Source organism: Malurus melanocephalus, unplaced genomic scaffold (genome assembly GCF_030028575.1).
Source record: "Malurus melanocephalus ecotype Western Australia unplaced genomic scaffold, MMel_1.1 scaffold_88, whole genome shotgun sequence".
Taxonomy (NCBI): Eukaryota; Metazoa; Chordata; class Aves; order Passeriformes; family Maluridae; genus Malurus; species Malurus melanocephalus.
In genome coordinates, this window is record NW_026623320.1 from 1,560,564 (window position 1) to 1,584,655 (window position 24,092).

A 24,092-nucleotide genomic window follows, 5' to 3' on the forward strand; every position below is an offset into this window, starting at 1 on the left:
TACTTTTATTAATAGGTGTCCACCTACCACAAAAAACAACCACTTAGAAAAGTATGTAATGTGGTAGCAAATACAAAAAATGTTCTCTAAAGCAAAACCTGCACTCAGTCAAATGAAAAAGAACATATTACAGGGCAGCAGAAACTTTCTCAAGTGTTACGCTTCTAAAAAAATACATTTTTTCCCTCAAAACATTTCATTGCTCTAACTTGGAAGAACYTTCTGAGACCTCCTGTTCAAATATGAACATAAATATTCCATTTCCCATAAAATAATTATTTGTTTACAGTTGAAAAAAGTAGTTTTATAATGAGCCACACAGTTGATAGTGATATACTTCATTTAYCTTAAAGAAACAGCTCTCAAACTTTAAGTTACTGACTGAATTTCAGCAGAAATATACACAACAGTGAAATTCTAATTATTAAATCTTTTATTTATTCAAATAAATCAATAYTTAAATAGCTATGATTGTTTTTATCTTTTTTAATGCAGGCGTACCGATACCAGAATTCCAGAGAAACTTTAATGGGGAGGAGACAGGGCAAATCATCTCGTGCAGAACCAGTTTCACRTTTACTTGTCCAGAAAAGCACCCTCCTGTATCACAACCTACTGCCTTACAAGACATTAGCTATTAGCAAAAGTTTGCTTGCAAAAGGCTTAAAAGAAAGATAAAGGTCAACTCATATCTTACCACCTTTGAAACATTTCAACAATCCAATAGTTAAAACTAATATAATACACACTGTCACCTTAAACTGACTAGAGTTACCATAAAATTAGTAAGCATTTGAACATTTAACATAAAAAATACTGKTTTTTTATGTTCAGCTATAATCCATTTTGATCAATTAATCTTGTATTTTTTTACATCAGCTTCTTGTAACAGTCTTCTTAAAAATTTCTCAAGAAACACTAAGCAAAGAAAATGAATGCTTCTTAGCCTTTTTTCAAAGGAAAAAWAGGCCGAAAATTAACTCAACCAACCTTCTAAACAACAAGATTTGAGTCACACCACTCCACACTGCCCTGTGACCTATTCACAGCTGAAAAATTAATGGGAAAAGTAAGTCATCAGTTACTCATAATTAAAGAAAAAAAAATCCCTTTTTCAGCATGAAATATATTTAATGTATTTTCAAGTAAGAATGTTTACAAGSAATGAATGTTACACTATACATGTTTTTGATGTTGAAGCATATACACACACTGCCACAATCTACACACTTAAATATCTGTACATTATTTACATTTTAAAATATTTTACACAGCTCCAAACCATCAGCATCATTTAGCTATATACATTTTAAACTGGAGTGCAAAGTGCTTACGATACTTTAACATAGGAATTTCAACATCAATCCTGTTATCAGTTCTTCATTAATTCAGTGGATGTGAGTGTTAACTTTGCTCCATGCCAGCCATCAGTGACAAAGCTAAAGATTCCACTGTGAAACAAACCATAAAAAAGTAATTAAAATTTGCATTTGCAGCATTCTGCAAACATTTATTGCAATATTCAATTCTGTCATTTAAAAGGAAGATAYGGATTTACTTTTTAAGTTGAAATACTTTGGGACTTCAGACAAAAGTCTGTAAGTCTCTGACAGCCTAGATAATATTTCACCACATTCAACATCAGCCATTGGTTATTTCACATGGTAAGAACTRGTAAAAATTAGCTCATTTGAAATACTGTTGTACACAAAGGAACCCTTRTAGAGGTTTATATATAGCAAGGTGTTCTCACAGATGGTTCTGCAGAAAAGTCCTTGTAGATGTGAGTAACAGTGATGTCAGATATTGCCTATTTTAGACAGACTCATTTAGGTTGGAGAAGATCTTTAAATTAATCAAGTCCAACCATTAACCTAAGACTGTTAAGTCTACCACTAAGTCAGGTCACCTATGGCACATCTACAGATGGTGTAGAAACCTGTGAGAACACACACTAAGTATGATACCCCACAACCTCACTGAGCAGTTGCCCCTCTAACTCAAACTGGCACTGATTAACAAKTTAGACTCATACCAGGTTTTAAGTAGAAGCACAGACATATTATCCTCTACTGTTTCTACTACCAAGGAAGTAACTTCCAACAGATGGGCAGAGCCAAGAGCTCWGCACAGTTGCAGCTGAGGCACCGTAATACTAAAATCTTAAATGCTCAAGATATATCACAGCTGTCATTCCCAATACCAACAAAAAAGAATGCTCTTCTGTGCCTCCAGTACTTAGTTCAATTACTTCAGAAAACTGCTTGTCATTTCCTTGGCTACACAGCTTTCATTCATCAAGTAAACAGATAAACTGAAGACAGCTGTCATGGAAAAGCTTGGCACAAATACTCTAAAAAAAATAATGACTTAGTAAGAAGTAAGCYATCATGTCCCTCTGTGAGTAACTCACCAAATGAGATTATTTAAGATGTGCCAACAAACATTAGAACAGATTAAAACATAAACACATTCCTAGCAACCTTGTGTAAGTGCAGGTATGTGAAAAGCCTCATGTACTTACAATGGGGAAAAGAGCCTCGACAGACAGCTTTGTTGAGWACAGTTACAAGGAACATGTGACAATTTTTAAAATCAGATTCCATCTTCTCTATGGACTCCATCCTACAAAACAGTTTAACAGAGGAATGCTTAAAAGAGCAGCCCCTGTGTTATCTTCAAAATATGACCAAAATTTCACAATAAATGACAAAAGTACTCTTTACATAGAATTCTGGCTTGAACTTAGTTCAGTTATGCATGCATATGCTACTTCTAAAAACAAAGGCAATTTTGACAGCAGCACCTAAGCACCATCAAAGTGGCATTAATAATTACCTCATCATTTTAGAAATCTCTGCAGTGACTTGAAGAATTGTGTGATTCCAGCTGACACCTATCATTCCTACAAAGGTTTGTATTTCAAGAGAGCCCTTCCTGGTCCTTATTGCTTTAGAGGTCCTTGGGGACCAGTAATGCCAGTAAAGCAAGAAAACCCACAYTGCTTTACTATCAGCAATCTCTTCAATTCCACCTTGGACTCTATCAGCTAGCACTCACCAGCCAAGGCAGAAGACATAAGTCACAATAGGCACTCCTTTCCTTTTTCCCCTTTCCCAAGAAGATACAGATGACACTACACCAGCTACGACTTTTCCTGCCACATGCAAGAGAATGCAATCACATGCCCTGAGTCTTTATCAACAACATTCACAAATTATTTCTGACACTTTGAATGAGAAAAACACTCCAAAAATAGCAACTTCCTAATGTCACAGGAGAGTGGGATCCAAATTTTAGGTAGCATCTGTGCCAAAGAAAATTATTCCTGAAAAATATGAAGCAAGCCAGTCCACACCAGCTGGCTTCAGGACCATACATCAACTTCTGAGTGTTTGACAYAGCTTTGGAGACTTGCCCAGTATCATTCATCCTTCAAGCAGCAGGTTGCRCAAACAAAAGTATAAATGGGAAAAAGARTGGCTGCAAAAAGRGATCTGGGGATGCTGGTCAWMAGGAACTCAACAGGAAGAAGCAGGGAGGGAGTCCAGGTAGCCASGGCAAACCCCATCCGGAGGTGTATCAAACATAGCACAGGCAGATGGACAAAGGARGTGCTCGTCCCACTGTATTCAGCGTTGGTGCAGCCTCACCTGGAGTGCTTGGTGCAGTTCTAGGCACAAAATCATACTCAGAGCTGCAAAATTATGACCATGTAGAATTTTAGGTATGTGTACTTACTTCCAAGCCCCCAAACCGGCCTGCCAACGGTCTGCAAACATCAGTACTAAATTCAACACTTTSATTATAGCTTCCTTCACAAAGCTCACCTAAAACAATTAGAACACAAAGAGTAAGTCAGAAATTCATTGTTRAGCACAATAATATTCATTATTACACTGCAATACTAAGGTCTCACATGCTCTTTAATCTAATCTGTCAAAACAATCATCTAAGTACAATGTGATTCTTCCATATTAAAGATGTTTGTTTTTGTAATCCAATTAATTTCACAGGTGACTGCCTGGATGTGGACTTTGCACAGACAGTATATGGGAAGAAGAGTTACAAAGCTATCCATGTACCTCCATTTCCTGCCATAACACTCTGCATAATCTTCCTTACATTAACAAGCCTCAGTTTGTTCAAAACCTCCCATTTCTTAGAAACAAAAGAGTCATGTCATATACAACATAAAGAATTTAGTTTTATTCTCTCTCCTTGTAAAAACTAAGCTGAGAACAGCAAGGGAAACTGGATCTCAGTGTTATATGTGGAAAAGCTAACACTTCCTCAAGGTGCTCTTTCTCCAGAGTACCTATATATTGCTTAATATKTATAAACTGCAAAACAGCATAATTAGTACAAAACTACTTTGTTATCTTGATAACTCAATATATCAAACATGCTAATTTTTTGCCCACCTTTTCTCTCAGTAAGCAGCGATCATGAATTGTAGATAGATATCTGTAATGAATCTTTATCAATTGGTCTAAATCTTTGGCTTCTTCTACCTGATGCTGAAACTCCAAGCCTGTACTGTGAAGAATCTTAAAAAGAAGACCAAAGTTATTAGATTCAACGGTGCGCACAAGTGATTATGACTCTCTCCCAATGTATTTTTTTAAGAAGCTGACACTGCATGATTCACTTGCTTTTCCCTCTCATATTTTAGGATTAGCCTCCAAATTACCATCAAAAGCAAAAAATTCGAGCTCTTATCAGAACTACACAACAACAATCCTCACATAAAGAGATATTCTGCCACTACACCAGGGCACAGAGACTATCCCCAGAGAAGCTGAACCAGAGCATATATTGATTTTATTAAAAGCAAAAAAAGGCAATAATGGAGCAGATATGTATCTACAGGCACTGCCTTTGTATTTGAGAAGTCATTGTAYATACTGTGTACTAGAGCTTTTTGAGAAGGATCAAATTAACTAAAATATCCATCRTAACAGTTTTATAAGCATAATAGCTCTTTAGAGAGTAACCGCTTACAGAAACCTTTTCACATTATTGTGATTTAGTCATACAGCACTGGTAGAAACAGGCAAAAATAATTAGTAATGTCCATTCTAGAACATTTTTAGAATTACTGATTTAAAATGGCCAAGTTGAAACTGAAATACATGCAGAAAGAACATTATATTTACATTTTACTTTTTGTTTTTGGAGGGGTTTAGGTTTTAAAGGAAAAATAATACTGCATYTCCAGTTATCAACTCTTAATACAAACGAAATTGTGATGTAAGACTAACCCTAGTCATGATGTAGTTGTGCAGGCTGTTGACAAAATGCATAAGTTTCACTCTTAAGAGGAACATGCGATGTATTTGTTGTTTTATACTTTCTTTTTGTGGTCCAAATACAGGAAGCGTTCCTTGTTCTAATGAAGTTCCTTCCCTAACCTGTGAGTTTTCTGCAGCAGAGACTAGTTCTAAAAAAAAAAAAAAAAGCAAGTGTTGCTCTTTTTGGGAAAAGATTTAAGCAAAAAGTCATACCCATAAAGTTTAAACAGTAAAAAAATCACATACGTTTAGTCTTGTAGGAAGATAATTACTTAGCTGATGTTCAAAACATACATGAACCCATCAACTGTCTAATTTATTTTTCTAAGACATGAAGTCAATATCCCTTTTACATGTAACATGAAGAGTATAAACATTAAGTTGGTCGAGAAAAACAAAAAAAATCTCTTTCTATAATCCCCAAAAGCCTACTGTTTCAATCTCAAATAGAGTATTTCTTTCAYCTTGTTTTCTTGTCTGCAAGGTATTACTCATAGAAAGACTACATATGAACATTASGGTGTGGTAGACAGACTTTCTTTCAACAGCAAGGTCTGTAGAATTGGAAAGTGTAACAAGTTTCCAATATAACTAACTAGACTTGAATAAAAGAGACATAGGGAATGCATGAATGGAGCTGTTCCTGAAGCTCAAAAGCAGTAAAAAACATGTCTGGCTTAATACATGTAATTTGTGGCACTAACAGGTTATTATTTTATAGAAAAAGATCAAAATTCTAACTGGTTTATATTACTTACTTCAGAAAGCAGAATACTATTTATAACCTTAGACCACAMAACAAGTTTACAGAGGATCTTTCATTGAAGAAATATCTTACCATCGAATCGTAGAACATCTAGACTATACTTGGCCCACTTTATTTGCAGTAAGAGCAGAAAAACTTGATTGTAAATTTTYTGGCATTCTAAGCTTATAACTATATCCACAGGCCAAGGAACCTAAGGGGAGAGAATAATCAAGACAGAAAATACATAAGTCACTTYAATACATTTCAAATCTGTTCTAAAGTAAGAACTGCAGCAATATTAACCCACTACCTTGTAACTCAATGTCAAACCATCTAAGGTGTGGACAGGGAGTTTCTTCTTTGCTGTATCAACATTTTCAAATGATATTGACAACCTATGCAAGGAAACAAGTGATGTAATAGGTGAGAAACTGGTTTAAATGAGTAGTTCTATTAATTTTTATTTCTCACTGCTAACTACTAACTGATTTAATCTGGAGTACGTTGGTAGAAAAGATGGTAACAGCTCAAAACTTCATTAAAACAGATCATTTTAATGAATACACAATAATTGTATTGTCCTATGCAAGTTAAGTACATTAATACAGCTAAGTGTGAAAGAARCGTAACTAAAGCCTGTTTTACATTTTACCTTGAACTGTCCTCTGGATAGCGTTGTCCAACTGCTTCTTGTAGATGAACATTTAAGAAAGCAACATTCTGCCAAGTTTCCTTTTCTCTAATTTTGTCAAAAATAGATGTATAGAAATCATACATGGTATCTCCAGCTTCAAGTAAGAAAAAGTTTCTCATTGCCTGCAAATATTCTACAAGCCTAAACAGGGAGAAACACATAACATTTCCTCAGTCTCATCACACAAGAGAACGCAAAATACAACTGTTGCAGAAACAAAAATCTTAACAACTCTTCATTACAAAAACTCAGTAATACAAACATAACAAAGCCTACAGTGAATCCTTTGTTTAACCAAGGCATTTTTCCCTGTAAGCTTTAATAGCCCCACTAACTTCAGTGGAAAGTCATAGTATTCAGCCATTCTACAGGCTAGGTAATCCACAGAAATAGCATGGTTCAGAAATCACATCACTCTCTCTAAAATGAATTTAAAATGACACCACTATTAAGAAATACTGTTTGCAATAATGTTCCCACCAAACATCCACTGATGACAAATGACAGCTTTGCTGTTGATTTAAGCTAGACCAAGGTTTTACCCAAAAGTCTGTCATGTTAGATCCCCCTTTTCTCCTCAATGACTTTATTGCTGGCTAACAAACTGGAGTAGAAACAAAACATTGCTTCTTTTAGTGATGACATACCACTTGTAATAAACAAACAAAGTTAAGGAAAAAGAAAYCTACTTTCTCACCTATAATCCTTCTTTAAAGTTTGCATCAGATTACCACAGCATTCCAAGTATTGTTTGTCTATGTGAGGATAAAGACAAGACCTCAGTGTCAGTTCAAACGTCTGGCAGGTCACGGATTCTGAGGATCTATCCACACAGACATCCCCACCAGTAAACTTCTCATGAAAGTCACTCTGTTCCAAATACAATCTTCAAAATAAAACAAGATACATAGGGAAGAAGGCTCATTATTCATACAATATATAAAACGATACCATACCTTCAAAGATTTCAATCAAATTTGAGTCTTCTGCTCTGAAATACATGGTGCAGGGGTAATAAAAGCTGATTCATAAGCAGAGCACAKATCAAGCTCATCAAATTATCCACCATACTGTTTGTGTTATTACCAGACATAAGAGAATCACAAATGACAGCATTCTATAATCATGTAACTGCTTAAGGCATACTACTGAAAAACATCAAATTCAAATACTACACAGCTTAATAAACAAACCTACTTTGATAAGAACTTTTAAAACTGAATTGTACATATACAAGAGTCAGATGAGCTTCCCATGAAAGAAAAATAAAACTAAAGAAACAAAATAAAAATTTGACCAACAACCACAAAACAACAAACAAAAATAACCGCAAAACCMCCCCACACATGGAGAACTGGTTTGAGGCATCTGAATTATGGGTCCCTATATATCTGTAACATTGTATGATGGGAAGAGACTATCTGTAGTCTACATATGGTAAATTGAATWGTTTTTTCACAGAAAGGACCAAATTATGGTAATATTCTGTAAAAAGCTAGCTGCCAGTTGAAACCACTCTTAAGAGGAAGTCCAGCTCACAGCAGCTATTGCCTTGATAGACTGGATGAGTCAGATATTGAATTAATTTTGACAAATAGAATAGTCCCAATGAACAGGGGAAATAATAAAATACTATTTATGATTCCTTTAAAAAAAAGCCCCTCCTAGGACTGACATTAGAACATTTAAATACACAGTCTTTAGGGAAAACTTAAATAGCTATTTTCTTCTTTGTAATCACAGATGATTTTCAGAGTTTGTCTTGCCTGCTGATCTCAAAGACATTTATAACCTCTATTGGACTTCCCTCACTATGAAGAATGAAGAAATTTTATGAAATTACCATTTATTTTGGTAAATAAATGATTTAAGCACAGCAAAACTGGAGCTGCATTCTTATAACAATGCAATCAAGGACATTGTGTATAAAAACCATGCAAACTCATTTAAAAGTTCAAATTTTACAAYGGTATTCACTACTAAACCCTGTATTTGCCAAAAGCCTGTTATGATAAAGATTACTCCCATTTTCTATGTTACCAATTGCAAGCACATTCTTCATTGATTTTGTTTTTCTTTTACCATGCACAAGGACAGTGTCTATTTAGCTTCTGTCACTGACTRTTGGTGCTCCTCTTTATTCTGAACTTGCTTGTTTTCAGTTGCAGCAGCAGTAACAAAAATGAGATCTACCAAATGTCAGCAGACTGAACATTGCTCTCAACAACACAGCAGGAAGATCATTCATCTACCTGGCAAAATTAATAGCCAGCAGTGGGTCATGGACATCATCCAGTTCCAAGTGTCTTTCTGCTATAGACTGCATCTTTATCAGGCTCTGCTTTGTGGCCTGCTGTTCTGTAATAATATCTGGAACAGACTCTTCCCCRTGCCGCAAGCGAGACTGCACCGATTCCAAGAACAGCGTGTATAAACTCTTCCGTTCAGCATCTGAATTGGGCAACACATTGGAGAAAACATCATCTGAACAGAAAGAATTCTGCAGTCCAACATTCATTAGCTAACTTCTAAAACTCTACATTTAGACTACTATTGAGAAAACAAAACACCCTCAAATACACATTTAAAATGACAGGACTAGCCCACTGCCTAAGGCCAGGCATATGTTCAAATGCAWCGCAGAATGGGTGTCTGAAATGCAAAATATTTCTGAAACTGTTAAAGAACTTCCTACTTCCAGTGCAAAGGCAGTTAATTTTTAGCACCTGAAAACCTTTCAGTATTCACTGAGGTGAGTCTTCAAAATAATTTAACTATCCCTACTTTYAAACATGAAGCAGCAGCAAAAAGAAATTTTTTTTGTTTCCTTAAAAAAGAATGCAAAAAACTTCCCAAACCCAACACTGTATTATGTTTTATAGTTATGTCCCTAATGCTGTATTATGTTTTACAATCAAGATAAAAACCGTAGATATCCAAGCATCTTTCATCTAYTTATGAGTAAGCTTTGAAACAAAAAAAAATTCCACATGCTATCTTACTCAACCACTTTAAAATGGAAAAAAATTATCTATCAAAAAACCACCAGTTATACTATTAGAACATGCAAGCTGGTTTTGTCTGATAACAAAAAAAAATTGTTTTGCAAACACACAAAAATAAGCTTGAGAAAAAGGTAAAGCAATAAAAAGAAAATGGAACAGTCAACTTTATTCATTATGCTCTTTTCACTTGTTTGCATTGGAAGAGTGTTTTCCATCACACCTGAAGGTACCAACCAAAATACTGGCATCTGGCACAGTGTAATATGAATCTAAAGCCAGGAGAAGCCCATTACCAAAAATACACCCATACTGTTTTAGATACCCTAAGGCACGATGGTGTACCAACTGACATCTCACCTCTTGATGCAGCCTGCTGTGGAGAACCATCTTTGCATTGAAGATTCTTCAACAGCTGCATGGATTTCCCAGCCATGATAATTTGCTTTAGCACAGGTTTCAGAAAAGAAACCATTGTGTGCTGTCKACTTGAAGGGGCCTGATCACTGCCRGAACTGGCACTRGCATTATCACTCATCTTCTCTTCATTYTCTGTTTTTTCTGACACACTATATAACGTATAGGTAGCATACCAAAAATCTCTGTGATTAACTGGAACATTTTTGTTTCTGCAAAGAAATAAAAAGCTGTTGAGTATTTTCATTTTCAAAAGGGAMTTTCATAACTAGAGGATATGTATCGTCTTTGTTCTTTGCTTTGCTTTTCTCTTAGAACAATCATGAAGCACTTTCAAAGCTGTGTAAAATTAGCTCATCCATATTTGCAAACTATCTAGACACAGAAAAGAATGATGGCTTTGGCAGGATGAATAATCAGCTCACAGGAGATAAAACAATTGTACAACCAAATAAACCCCAGCAGTAAGTCAAATAGAGCAATTATAATTAAATTTGCCCAGGATGTTAACTATTCACAGTGGCATACATACTTAATTTTAAAATTATGAGTGACTGACATGCAGATTTATTTAAAACCCCAAACTGAAGTAACTACTACTAGGAAAGCTAAAAGATTCTGAGTAGACAAAACACAGTTTTCAATTCACTTTGAACTTTTTTGTTGTTTACATCAGATACACACTTTGGCTTTGAAGTCAGATGAAAAAATGTRAATTAGATAATTAAAATGAAGCATAAATATAAATAAAAGTTGAGATAAACCTTGCTGGTAGCACTGAAAACACAACTATAGTACCACAAAAAGAAGACATAATAAGGATGCTAAGGATTTATGACAACAGTACTGCTAGAGCTGTTGTCTAAATTCATGCTCACCTCAACATGTGYTAACATTCAGAGGTTCAATTAAGTTTGGCAGGTAGGGGAAAATGGATTTGTAATTACAAATCAGAGCTTTAATTTCTGTATTTGCTTTCTTCTCCAAGCTGTCAAAAARAGGGACCAACAAAATGCAGCATAGCAACAGAAGAAAATTTAACAGCTCAAGTAATGTTTAGGGTAKGCGCATGTAATTGAAGACACTGTATTAACTTTACTACAGGCTGGAAGCAATGAGTCTTTTAATTCAAATAGCATCTGATTCATAACAACTAAAGATTAGCAGCAGAATAAAAAAGTAAATTTTGTCATTTTTGCAAATGGCTTGGGTTTGAAAAATGGTTAATTGCTTTTAAAAATGTCAGTACACTGGGAGTCAGCCTGCTCATTATTTACTATAGATGTAAAAAACAAAAATAATTGATTTCTACTCTAAAACAATACATGGTAGGGATCCATATCTATGTAAYTTCCCTAATGGGAAGTTTGAGACAAGTTATAGGAGTACGATTAAGAAATTATTTCTTAAGCAAAATAATGAATGTGAAAACATACTTTTACTGTTACCCTTTGCCCTGGGTTCTACAACAGCCCTCTACCCTGGGMTTACTTGCACAGCATTATGTGTGTCTAGCACCAAGCATTCCTACCTCTGAATAATAAATTCCTTTGCAGGATCAAACAAATTACCATGGACTATCCACTCGTCCACTGTCTGTAAGTATGGCCTCACAGTTTCAACCCACAGAGAGAACAAAAGAGATACCTGAATTCAAGGAAGAAAGAAAAAAAGGCTGATTGTTTTTAATATTAAGCATTGAAAGCAATTTGGTGAAGTCTAATCCTTAACTGTGCAATCACAATTTATAATATATACATAACTACACTTAAGGATTTTAAAGATAAAATGTGACATTAAAATTACAGCTTTTTGTTTTAATGGAAGCCTACACTGTTCATGCTTCCCCTTGTTACTCTTGTCATCACAGATTCAAACAGCACTTTTTCACTCTAACATCTCTAAAACAATAAGGGATAGTCATAAAACATTCTGTGACTTCATCATATAGAAACGAGAAAAACTAAAGGACATAATGGCATCAACTATATTTTCAATAGTATAATCAAGTTATTGTAAAAATCCAAACCCCCACATTTCAGCATTAACTGAAGTATGCAGTTGTAGAAACAGGAGGGAAAGCTGTTCTAAAGTTCCCTCTTTCAACACAGCTTCCAGGCCTCTGAATTTCCAGAGTCCTCAAAAAACACTGCTACTGATCAGCTCATAAATCCTCTGTCCAGGTTGAATGAATTCATGTAGTTAGTAAATTTTCTAGTGTGTTGTTCTATTATGGAATTATTTTTCCTACCGTTTGCTCAGATGCCTCTCCAACACTGTCATATTCAAGAATAGCTTTGTAGAGGGTATTCAGCAGATGAGATGCTCGTACAACATTTCTAGTATCAGGTGGCACTTCTGCTACTCCTGTGCTAAAAACCTTGTGAAGAACCTTCAGCTGTGCCAGTCTGGGAGACAATTTATCTATTACTATTGAAAGAGTGATTGTTTTATCTAGAAATAAAAAAAAACCCAAGATGCATAAAATAACATCTATGAGAAAAGCAAATTTTGTCAGTGTTAATTATTTGTATGTCCCCCTCTTCTAAAACTTCCCTTGCACTGTACCTTTGTTGATTATGCATTTTTCAATTTCAGTAAGTTCTTCTTTAAAGCTTATGAAATATTTATACAAAGCCCACATAAAAGCTTGGTARGTTCTGAACGGGGCTTCACTAGACTTCTTTGGAGTGGAAACTGTTCCATGCATGATGCTTTCTGGRCTGTGTCCCATCACTTCATCAATAAACTTCTGTAGCCTAAACACAACTTGACCATATGCTGCTATCTGCTCCAATACAGATCTCAGGCAATTCTAAAAAAGAAAAAAAGCCTTTTAGAATCATCCAAGAAAAATTGTATTTCATGAAGCCTAAAAAATAAATTACAATATTATTCTTATTAATGAAAATATTATACAATTTTGCAGTTGCTATTGCTTCATCACATWCTCCAATACAGGGACAGCCCATTCAGTTTTATTAAGCCAGATACTCTTATTTAGACAAAACACAATTGTAGAAWTACAATTTTTCCACAAGCAGTTTGATTTCCTATTCTCCCAAACTACATCTTTCTAATTACAGATATATTAATCTGAGATTCAAAAACAACTTACATGGGTTAAATGWGTTACAATAATATCATTTCGCACAGTCACTTTTCCATCATTCAGCTGAAATATAAAAAGCTTTTTCACTCCTGAAAGTAGCCTTGAAAAGAAACAAAAAGAGTAATCATTTTCCCTCTTAATGGACTTATAATTATATAATTAATAAAATAACTAGCTCTCCCTTGCCTGTAAATTTATTTTCTTTGAGTAACAGGAGACCACTGTAAGTTGTTACTAGAACAAGAACAACTGAACACTGTCATGAAGTAAGTACTTCCTAAAGTTTCTTTTCAGTTGAGATATTTTCTAGCTATAGGATGATGCCACCTATTTTCTAAAACTGGATACTTTTAAAAATCTGTACAGACAAGAACAAATTGGTTCCTTTTAACTATTAGACTTCCACAATCAATGCAAAAAAGAAGTAGTAAGCTACTTTTTTCTCCATGAACCACAGAATGGAAGGGACCTTAAAGATCATCTAGTTCCAACATTCAGACCGTGAAGTGACCCTCCTCTCACCAGACCAGGCTGCTCAGAGCTGGTCTTGAACACTACTAGGGATGAGCCATCCACAACTGCTTTGGGCAACCTGTTCCAGTGCCTCAAATGTGAATGTTTAAAACACATATGCAGTATCTTTATTGTCAGAARCAGTGTAAATTAAAAGAACAGTAAGAATTACTTTTTCACACATCTTCAAAAACAGAGCTTTCATTTCCAGTGAGAAAAACACTGAGAGTTAAAATGCAAGCTCTGAGATGCTGCTCTTACCAAAGAGTTTCCCGTATAACCTGAGTTTCCGTGACCAGTATTTTCTCTTCTGGCACRTACAAAGGATCACTGGCGTACAAATGGTGGTCCCTTAGGAAAAAAGGAAATGAAAACAATTTAATGGCTGAAAAAACTGCTGAATCRCCTGAAAGTAACAATGAAGCAATAAACTTTAGGCTCAGTTTTGTTCTGCTCATATATGAACAGGTTCAATGCTCAAGGGGAGATTTTAAGTATATAAACAAAAGCACAGTTTGTTTTTCTATTGTTAAGCAAGATACTGGGAAAAACATTCGAATATCGTCTAGTCTTACAAGCAAGAAAAGCAACTAAGTAGCAAATGTCTGAAGTATTGGATTTGCATTATTTTGGKGGAGTTGTTTTGGTTTGGTTTTTCAAATTATTCATTTTTCATTCAATGCTGTGAAAATTTATCGTTAACTTCTCAGAAAAAAAAAAACAAGCTAAAAAGAAAAATATCGATTTCGCTAATCCATATAAGGTAAATCACTCTTTAACCTGTAAGTTTACTTAAGAAGTGGAAACTTCCATAGCCACCCAAGAACGTTCTCTTATGATCCTGTCTTATGTAATACTTGATAAACTTTTCTCAGTATCTTTTCATATTTTAGCAAATTAAACAATGGTTATTTAYATTTTTAGCATTTTCACTTATTAATATTATCAATGGCAAAAGTTATGCARCTCAAAATCAAAAAGTCCAAATTGAGTAGTATTAGTTATATATCACACATCTATATAAAGCACACATCTGCTAACAACACTGCAGCTGAAGCAGCATTGCTCTATTCACGTTACCAATTTTCTAATATTCATTGCAAATTGCAGTTCATAACTACCTAGACAACCATCTTATACTAAAATAACTACTTGATTAAGAAAATCATTAAATTAAGAAAACCAAGGGCAAATCTAATGTTACTGATACATCGGAATTTGGGACACAAAAGAATGAAACTCCTTTTTAATTCTCATTTTCCTTCCAAGGCCATGGCAAACTATGGCAATACACTGCTTTAGCTCCTTTACCACTCAAAATCTGTTTTTAAGACTTACTTTGTAAAGGAGGCACCAAAAACATTTTAAAAAGTTAAACTTTAGGGGAGTCCTCACTTCCAGGACCACTTAAAACCCACCAACATTAGCTCCTTAGAGACCCTCTTAAGGGTAAAGCCATATAAAATTCAACAGTAAGATTTGCTTCCCTGAAAAATGTAAACTTTCTCTCTYAATAAACTTAATAAACATGAAATAAAATAGTAAGAATCAATTAAGAGAAAAAGCATTTTTTTCCTCTTATTCATGTGTACTCCTTTAATTCTGTTTTTAAGTTAATTGTAATAGCTATACAATCTTCATACTTCCAACGGTAAGGATGCTTAAAAAAGTCAATATTTAGCATTGTATATTGGTAAGGAATATATAAGTGATACTGTTTTTACCAGACTGCAGCCAGGTTGGAATGCAAGTGCAAACTATGTGAAAAGCGAAGAGCTCTTCCTGTCCAGTACTGAGGAACTACRTGCTGCTCCAGCCAGCTGCGGGCATCGGGTTCACCAACTGTGAAAACACATGACAATTGGCAAGGTGTTTTTTATTTATGCRGGAAATGCTTATAAAACACAGGAAGAGTTATTAATAAGCCTATTCACTCAACGAGGAGTCCCAGAGCTTTTCAAATGAACTACCATTTTTAACCATTATGCTTTACTGCAATCATGTTATGGCACTACTGTGCACAAATTAATTTACATTGAAATGTCACATTTCCCAAATTTTGCAAAGTCCTARAAAATAAGCTCTGCTCAGCACTGGTGAGGCTTTTCCTGGATACTGTGAGCAGTTTGGGGTGCCACAATGTAAGAAWGATATAAATCTATTTGAAATGTCCAAGGGAGGRCAACGAAGATGGCCATAAGAGAAACCCATATGACCATCAGCTGAGGTCACTTCGTCTGTTTAGCCTGGAGGAGACTGAGTGGAGACCTCACTGCAGAATACAACTTCCTCATAAGAGGAAGCGCAGGAGCAGGCACTGATTTCGTCTCTCTGGTAACCTATGACAGGACCCAAGGGAATGGCCTGAAGTTGTGTCAGGGTGGGTTTAGGCTGGATATCAGGATCTTCACCCAGGGAGTGGCTGAGCACTGGAATAGGCTCCCTAGGAAAGTGGTCACARGCACGAGCCTGACAGAGCTCAAGAATAACTTGGACAATGCTCTCAGGCCCATGGTGTCCCTCTTGGAGATGACCCTGTGCAGGACCAGGAGCTGGAYTTTGATRATCCTTGTGGGTYCCCTCCAGCTCAGAATATACCATGATTCTATAAGCTTGAAGATTTACATGGTTTCCAATTTTTTTGTGCYTCTGTCTCGGGCAATTCTGAAATGCTATATACGAAAACAAGCCAACCTAAAAAATAAACTGCSAAATGTCATCATCTTCATCAGTATGTTCATTTTTACTAGGCATTTACATACATTACCGAAATGTTTTTTCTTAAATATTATTGTCAAGAGAACTTTATCTAATCCCAGTTAGATAGCTACTGCTTATATGTATTATGCAGTTGCCATATACCAGTAATCTGTACCCTACAATGTTTTATGAAAAAAATACAGCTACATTTAATTTTCCCTGAAGCTATTCAAGAATAAGCTACTAGTGTTTTAACTACATAAACCTATATTTTTCAGAAACATTTCATACCCAGAACTGAACCAACTATTTTTGTTGKAAACCAAATTTTGTTTCAGCATTGCGATACTTAATAATAAAAACTTACATTATATCCATATAACTACATGCTGYATTTATGGTGTAAATTTTTCTTTCTATATTGGAATATCCACGTAAATTTCCACAGAAATGAACAGAATTCTTCTCCATTAGCAATAGCAGAAATYAGACCAAACCATCCATACAGTTTCTTAATTGAAAAAAAAAACCCTCAGTAATGAACAGTAAGGTGCACCTTACTACAATTATAGACCTGTAACACAATACCTCACTAAAGAATAATTAAAAAAGCTGCATTAGCTTGCTGAATTTTAGTATGTCTCACTGTATCAGATTATTCTAACCTTTCCAGGAAGCATTAGGTACTGTCTTCTTATTTGGATCTTGGTCTTCTAAAGGTGTCCTGTCTACTTGAATACCAGAGTCCTCCCTGCTCAAGGGCTGAGTGTCATCTTCCTCTTCACTTTCTCCAGACCARTCCTGTGAAGARCAACAAACCCCAGGACACTTCAGTACAATACAGTAGACAGATTTTTATTCAGCTCCTATTCAAGCCAAACATTAACTATTCTCTTCTTTCTTACACTATAAAGTAAATCCAGGACACTAACATAACTGTCTAACAGAGAATTTAAGTTATACACAACATTATTTACCAGGCGAGAGATCTGAAACAGATCACAGAACTGCAGCAAGTTCTGATTAGGTATAAGCAGGGCCAGCAGAAGCAGACAGCTTAACTGCAGCACTAAGTCATAACATTGTGAAAAACAAAAGTATTTGTATTACTATTATTCTGCTTGGGTCTGTGTTATTTCATGRTATTCAGAAATGTATTGCAAGAATCAATGAGCAGAGCATACAAACTAGATACTCAATCAGATCTCTAACACACTTCAAACCAGTTTATACAGCTGGTGTTTTTGCTTTTAAGAAATTACTTACTGGTGTATCTATGTCTGCGCCAAAGTAAATTTCTTCTCCCTCCATCAAATATTTAGCCCAATCAAATTCTTCTTCCTTCTCTAMGAAAAGTAGAAATATAAAAACAGTAAGTATCACCTAACTACAGTTTTTCCTCTAAAAACACTTCCAAAGTTAAAATTATCTTGATGCTTTAAAATAAAAGGCATTCCYTTCCACTTAAGGTTACACCACTGTTCCTTTAACAAGGTTATGCACTTTTGACATGACATAAATTGTGACATATCAACCATGTATATCTGTTACTAATTCTCAACTTTATTGCTTATACACTCAAAATACGCATCACAGTGTGCCTTCAGCACATTTATCCATGTAACATTACACTACCCTACAATTCAATCCTGGAAGAACATGCAAGAATGCAACACACCACTTATTGTGACTCGTTAAGTTCCATTTAGCTCAATGGAAACATTCTAAATGTACAATTTACATATACACAAGGATCCCAGACTGTAAACGACATAAACCAAGAACTGTCTTACTCTCTAAAAAAGACACCACACATCCATGATGTGATGTGCGATACTTTCAAAGTAACAATCACACTTACAACATATGATATCTTAAATGTGAAGCTTACTCAACTGTAATTAGTGCTGTTTGAGATAACCTCTTCATATTCACATTCCTGGAATGGGCTGAAAGTGCATTCAAAACACCGCCGAGGGAATGTGCAGAGATCATTCAAAAAGGAATCTTAAGATGCAAGATTTTCTTTAGGTTAGTCTGAAATATTCTTCTTTCAGTCTATGATAAAACACTGCAAACAAATGGGGGATGGTATCCACTCAAACTTAAGCACAAGCCTCATTTTCAGGCACTGAGTGAAAGAGTCCTACTTTAGAAAGCAGGCAGCTGGGATCTCCCTCTGGAAACCTTCAAATRTATCTCCCTTTCCTTGATTACATATGAAATGTAGGAATTTATATCAACAAAACTGTTTCACGAGATCTAAGTTTGAGGTACAAGACAGTGACTCAGGATAGAAATCCACTGTCTTTGAGCATGTAAACACTGCTGCACAGGTGGAGAACATTTGTTTGTGATAGCGGTACAAGTCAAAGAGAGTTCCCAAGGTACTTCAGTGGCTGGAAAACTTAATTAGGTGATGCAACATAAACAGGGGTAGGAAAGACTTGCAAGCTATTTAAAATATATAAATTATAAAGGCAACCAATAAAGCAATGTGAAGTGAAGGAGATAATAATGGAGAGGAAAAATGTCCTTCTTATCAGATTGCATTGAGGATTGTATCTTTCATTAGCCATATAAACATCTTGTAAACTTACCCACTTCTTTGATTCTTGGTTTTTCCACATAGGTGGTGTTGGAYGGAGAATCAGACAAACACAGAAGAAGAGACAGTATGGAATAGTGTGTATCTGTCTTTAAAACACATTAGAAAAAAGCAAGTCTGTAAGCGGTCTAGAAGATTTTGCTTATTAACAAAGTCAGCCTATTACCTGCAGGAATGCTCCCCATTAGTTCCCATTCCCCAAGTTACAAAAATAACATCTTGCAACATGATATTGAATTTATCCATTTTCTTCTGCCTATAAATCAGCCAATCATTATAAAAATCCTTCAAAAGCAGCAACAACATAYGCTGCCTCTTACTGAGCTGATAATCAGAAAATACGGAAAAAATGCAAGTACGAAGTAAGAGTAAGAAGTAGCCACAGGCCAAGGGATGATGGACAGCCAYATAAATGTGGATGAACTGGAAGGCCACAGGTCTTAGGTTCCTTTTTCACATGGCTGATTAATTCAAACAGAGGCTAAAATGAAGTTAGCTAAAATCATTATATTTTAATATCATGTTCAAATTATCTTCTCACATCTGAAAATCTACACCAATCTTTAAAGATGAATCTTTAAGTCCAATATTGTAGTTGTGAAACAGAGGCTTTCAATCAAGTGAGAATACTGTGCCAACACTCGTATGGTTCAGAGATTGGTATTATTGTCTATTCCCCAAAATCTATTTACCAATGTACAACCATTTCTTAAGATAAAAAGGTATTTCTTTGGCCTACAAAGATGTTCAGCTGACCATTTCACATCTAAGCATATGGAGATTCTGCTAGCTAAATCCTTATACACTTTCATACATTCATAAACACACTTACAAAGCTGTTTTGGTGTAAGATCAACCAGAATTTTAGAAAAAATAATTCAAATTTCTGATAAAGCAGCAGGATATCTACTACACAAGGATTATAACATGTTCCTACTGAACATTACTGGTTTTACCAGAATTTGCCAAAGAAAACCAGTAGGTCATTGAGAGAGTCACATGTGTGAGCTGGTGTTTCACTTAGCAGTCACAGAAAGTGATAAATACTTAATCTTCCCAGCTTTGTGTCACTGCTAAAAACTAAATACCATTTCACGTCTCAAATATGAAATTAATCTACCTCCAGCTATACCCCAGTTTTTTTCCTTTTGTATTTTTAAAAGGAAAAGGAAATACAAAAAATCTTAGGATATTTGCAACAATCATGTGTTAAGCACTTGTTTGGGTGTTTGGTTTTGTTGGTTTTAATTTCATTCAATTCTCAAAACAAGCTCTACTAAAGGTGCACTTTCAAAAATCTGGAGACTACAGTATAGTAACTGAAGATATACATAAGCTATTGAGGGTTCTTGGGTATTCTCCACAAATTAAAAGGAACCTAGAACAGGCTAAGAAAGATAAATGTCAGTTCAATGAGAAGTAGAATTGGATTGCAACTCAGAGCACACAGCTCTATTWAAAAAACATCATTATATGGAGCACCACCCCTTAAATCACAAGCTTAAATTTCCCAACAGCYGGAACTTTCTAAGTTCTACTTCATTATTATACTGCCACACTGGAAAACAGCTAAGTGTGACAACTTTTGCCRTATTCATCCACTCCATATCCTAAAMTGATGAGATACAAAGTGTATCAATGGTGAAACACACACTCAATCTCAATAAGGAAGCCAGAACAGAAGAACTCCAACTGGAAACCCTAAAACCAAAACATCCAGATGGATTACTTAAGGCAAAAAAAAATAGGCTAAGAAATGTTCAGTTCATTGCTGTTTTACAACAGACAGGAATCTAGATTCACCTAGACTCCAGCTACATTTGTAAAATGCTGATCCTAAAACACCTGCTCTGCAATGAGATCACGTACTTAAATCATGAAACTCCATGTGCTGAAACCCTGAGAAGACAATAAATGCATCTTCATTTCTGGAAATCCATGACCTGAACAGTAACTCCAAAGCCCACTACTAAGTCACCTGAAATTTCCAACACAACATYGCAACTGAAGCCCCCATCGCCAGTATAAATGCAAAAGGAATGGCAAAAGAACAAGGAAATTGTAATGTACATACCTTTGTTTCTTCAGTACTTGGGAGTGGCAAGTTCAGAAATTTTTCTGTTAGTCTTTTCCAGCTTGCAGCTTTTCCAAGGTCAGAATGAATTACCAATTTTTCATGTATTCTAATAACACAAATAGTATCAAGAATACTTAACAAAATGTATRGAACCAATGCATTATTAACATATAGACATAAAACTTACCCTTCTATTGTTCTCTCTACTTTATGACTGTTCACATCAAGAAAACGGTGAAATCTGTGTAAGAAATCTGCATTAGAATATGTTTAAAAGGAAGCTTAAGTAAGGAAGAAAACAAGCTGATTTACATACATGAAGACAACATTAGTAGTTTAATAATGCCCATTTAATTCAACAACAGCATTAAGCATCAACAAAATTCAAATTTCAATCTCAATGTATCTTAGCTCAAGAAGGATTAAATATAATTGACCTGAAAGACAGAAGAATTGAATGCAAGTTACATCTAACCAGCACTCTAAGCTGAATGGAAAATTACTACTGTACCAGCAAAYTAAGCAATTGAAGTATGCTGTCTGCTAAGTCAAGTAGAGCAAGGAGATCAAGAACTGTGTTGTCAAAGGCATTGATGTCAAATGCACTAAATTATCCAGGTCCTACATCACAGGCACAGGCAAAACAAACACCCCCATGGAAAGGCCTCTAAATCCAAAAGAAACTCCTTTTTATAAGGGAGTTCAAAAGAAAAGAGAGCTTAATCAAAAATACAGATATACTAAGAAAGGCATATGTATAGGGACAAAATRAGAACTCATGAAAGGTAAAATGCACTTTGGAGAATAAATTAGGCTATGAATGGGTTCCTCAGATACAGAGATTAAAAAAGAGGGAATAAGATGTGACAATACTGAGCACAATGTCAAGACTCTATATGCAGGCCCTCAAAACCAAACTGTTTCCAGCAACAGCTGATGGAAAGTGGCAAAATTCTCATGACCACAGGCAGAAATGAAAACTGCTGAATCTGAATCATGAGCAACACTTACACTAAAGAGACTGAAATTCAAAAGACAATATGAAATCACCTCAATGTCAAAGTAATGAACTAGAGAGTAAAACATAAGGCAGGTAGCAAGGATTTTTAATTAGTGGCATTGGAGGGTGAAGATAGGCCTGTGTTAAAGAAAAGCAAAAAAAAAACACTTTGATTTTAGCTGTGTATAAGGATTTGGAATAAGAGCATGACAAAATATAGCATTGACTTAGTATGTGGCATTTAAGTTTAAGAAAATACAGCTTATCTAATTTATTACAGAATATTAGCTTACATAGGAAATCATTAATYCAAAATGGTGGTATGTATAAGAACYGGAAGATTTAGAACATCACACTGAAAAGTCATAAAAAAAACAAACCAAAAATCTGTCCTGAAAGAAAAATTAAGCTATGGGGAAGTTATTAGTGAAAATTCTTTAGTCTAATACTTAAAACTTTAATTCATGACTAACMCATGCAAAAAAAAWKTTTTTTTTTTAGGCAAGCAGGGAACATCATGAATAGGACTAGAGTGCTGCATGGACATAAATAGATGRATATGAGTACTACACTACAGAAACATCGTAAAATCTAACAATATCAGTAACAAGTTTCACAAACTTAAAACTAAAGAGAATTTCTGCTACAACCTAAGGTCTCATTGTTTGCAAATATAATACTAGATAATCTCAGGCTGATGTCCCATGCACTGATGTCCATTCCTTGGACAACAATTCTGGCAGRAGAAAGCCCTTCCTCTTCCCAACCCTCCCTGTCAAAAGTTTATTGCTCACTCTGCATCACCCCCTCTGTTTTCCTGACATGTAAAAAAACGAACAAAACCCCAACAATTCCCCAATCTAAAAGAACATACAGCTACACAAGCAACTGGGGGACCAAAACTGAAGGTGAGATTTGCATATTAAAAGAATTTTATTTGAGCCTTTTACTAGTTAGGATTCACAGACGCAATGCAGTTATGCTACTGCTCCTCCAAAAATGTATTTAATCAGCATGAAAAATGTAAAGTAGCATTGATTTTGTATGGATTAAGTACTAGCTGCATCAACTTCTGCATAAGATTACGAAGAGCAGCAGTTATTGATAGTACGGGTAATTGGAAATACATCATGTAAGTTTCACAGAAGATTCTGACTTGGAAGAAACCCACAAGGATCATCAAGTCCAACTCAARCTGGCAGAATACACTGGAATAATAACTGTGATAACTGAAAACTGTGTGTAAAACTTGAGTAAGGGTATTTCAGGTGGCAATATAATAGAATTAAAGGGCTACAGACACTATATATTACAAAATGAAGACCACGTTTCTGACAAGCCCAAATAACACCAAACACATTCTTTTCCTGCAGACTGATAACCTGTCACATAAGCACACAGCATTCTTGGTCAGAAGGCTTATCTCCATTTGGCACAGCCCTCCTCACTTGCTCTTTACACATAACCATAATGCACCTCCCTCCAATGAAGTTTTTGGGCACCTAAATGAACACGTTGAAAGGCACCTTTTTACAAAGCAGGATAAAATCCCTGAAAGACCAAGGCTCGAACGTGAGGGAGTAGCAGTCACTGAYCCTGTGGCAGAGACTCGTACACGGCCCCCGGCGCTTCCCCAGACACGGCGCACCGAGGGCACGGCGGGACGCGGCCCCGTCCCACACCCCCGCGGCAGGCACCGGGACCCKCCACGCTCCCGCTGACCTGAAGTTGGACCAGGCGAAATTGAGCGCCGCCTGGAAGCGCTCTCCGCCCAGCTCCTCCTCGGGCAGGCCGGTCACACAGCGCACCAGGGCGCGGACGGCGCGGTCCTGCTCCTGCTCGAAGCGGCCGCGGGGGCCGGGCGAGGCCGGTGGCGCCGCCATGGCCCGGCGGAGGGGCAAGGGGACACAGGGACCGGGGACGGCAC

General features: G+C 35.9%; 1 protein-coding gene across 2 annotated transcripts; it reads right to left on the reverse strand.

Moving 5' to 3' along the window:
• Positions 1–10: 10 nt before the first annotated feature.
• TUBGCP5 (tubulin gamma complex associated protein 5) lies at positions 11–24,092 on the reverse strand. Of its 2 annotated transcripts, XM_057368102.1 has the most exons (24): positions 23,888–24,092; positions 21,353–21,406; positions 21,163–21,271; positions 19,081–19,177; positions 18,377–18,487; positions 17,747–17,826; positions 17,146–17,281; positions 15,505–15,622; positions 14,042–14,131; positions 13,274–13,367; positions 12,724–12,970; positions 12,407–12,609; positions 11,687–11,802; positions 10,099–10,367; positions 8,989–9,187; positions 7,434–7,622; positions 6,695–6,877; positions 6,353–6,437; positions 6,133–6,253; positions 5,265–5,443; positions 4,425–4,550; positions 3,742–3,830; positions 2,525–2,625; positions 11–1,451 (listed from the first exon to the last, which is right to left on the reverse strand). In XM_057368102.1, the coding sequence occupies exons 1-24, from the start codon at positions 24,046–24,048 to the stop codon at positions 1,405–1,407; spliced, it is 3,204 nt and encodes a 1,067-aa protein (XP_057224085.1). In that variant the 5' UTR covers positions 24,049–24,092; the 3' UTR covers positions 11–1,404. The 2 variants fall into 2 exon arrangements, with proteins under 2 accessions (XP_057224085.1, XP_057224086.1); XM_057368103.1 differs by lacking the exon at positions 18,377–18,487 and having other exon boundaries at positions 12–1,451; positions 23,888–24,091.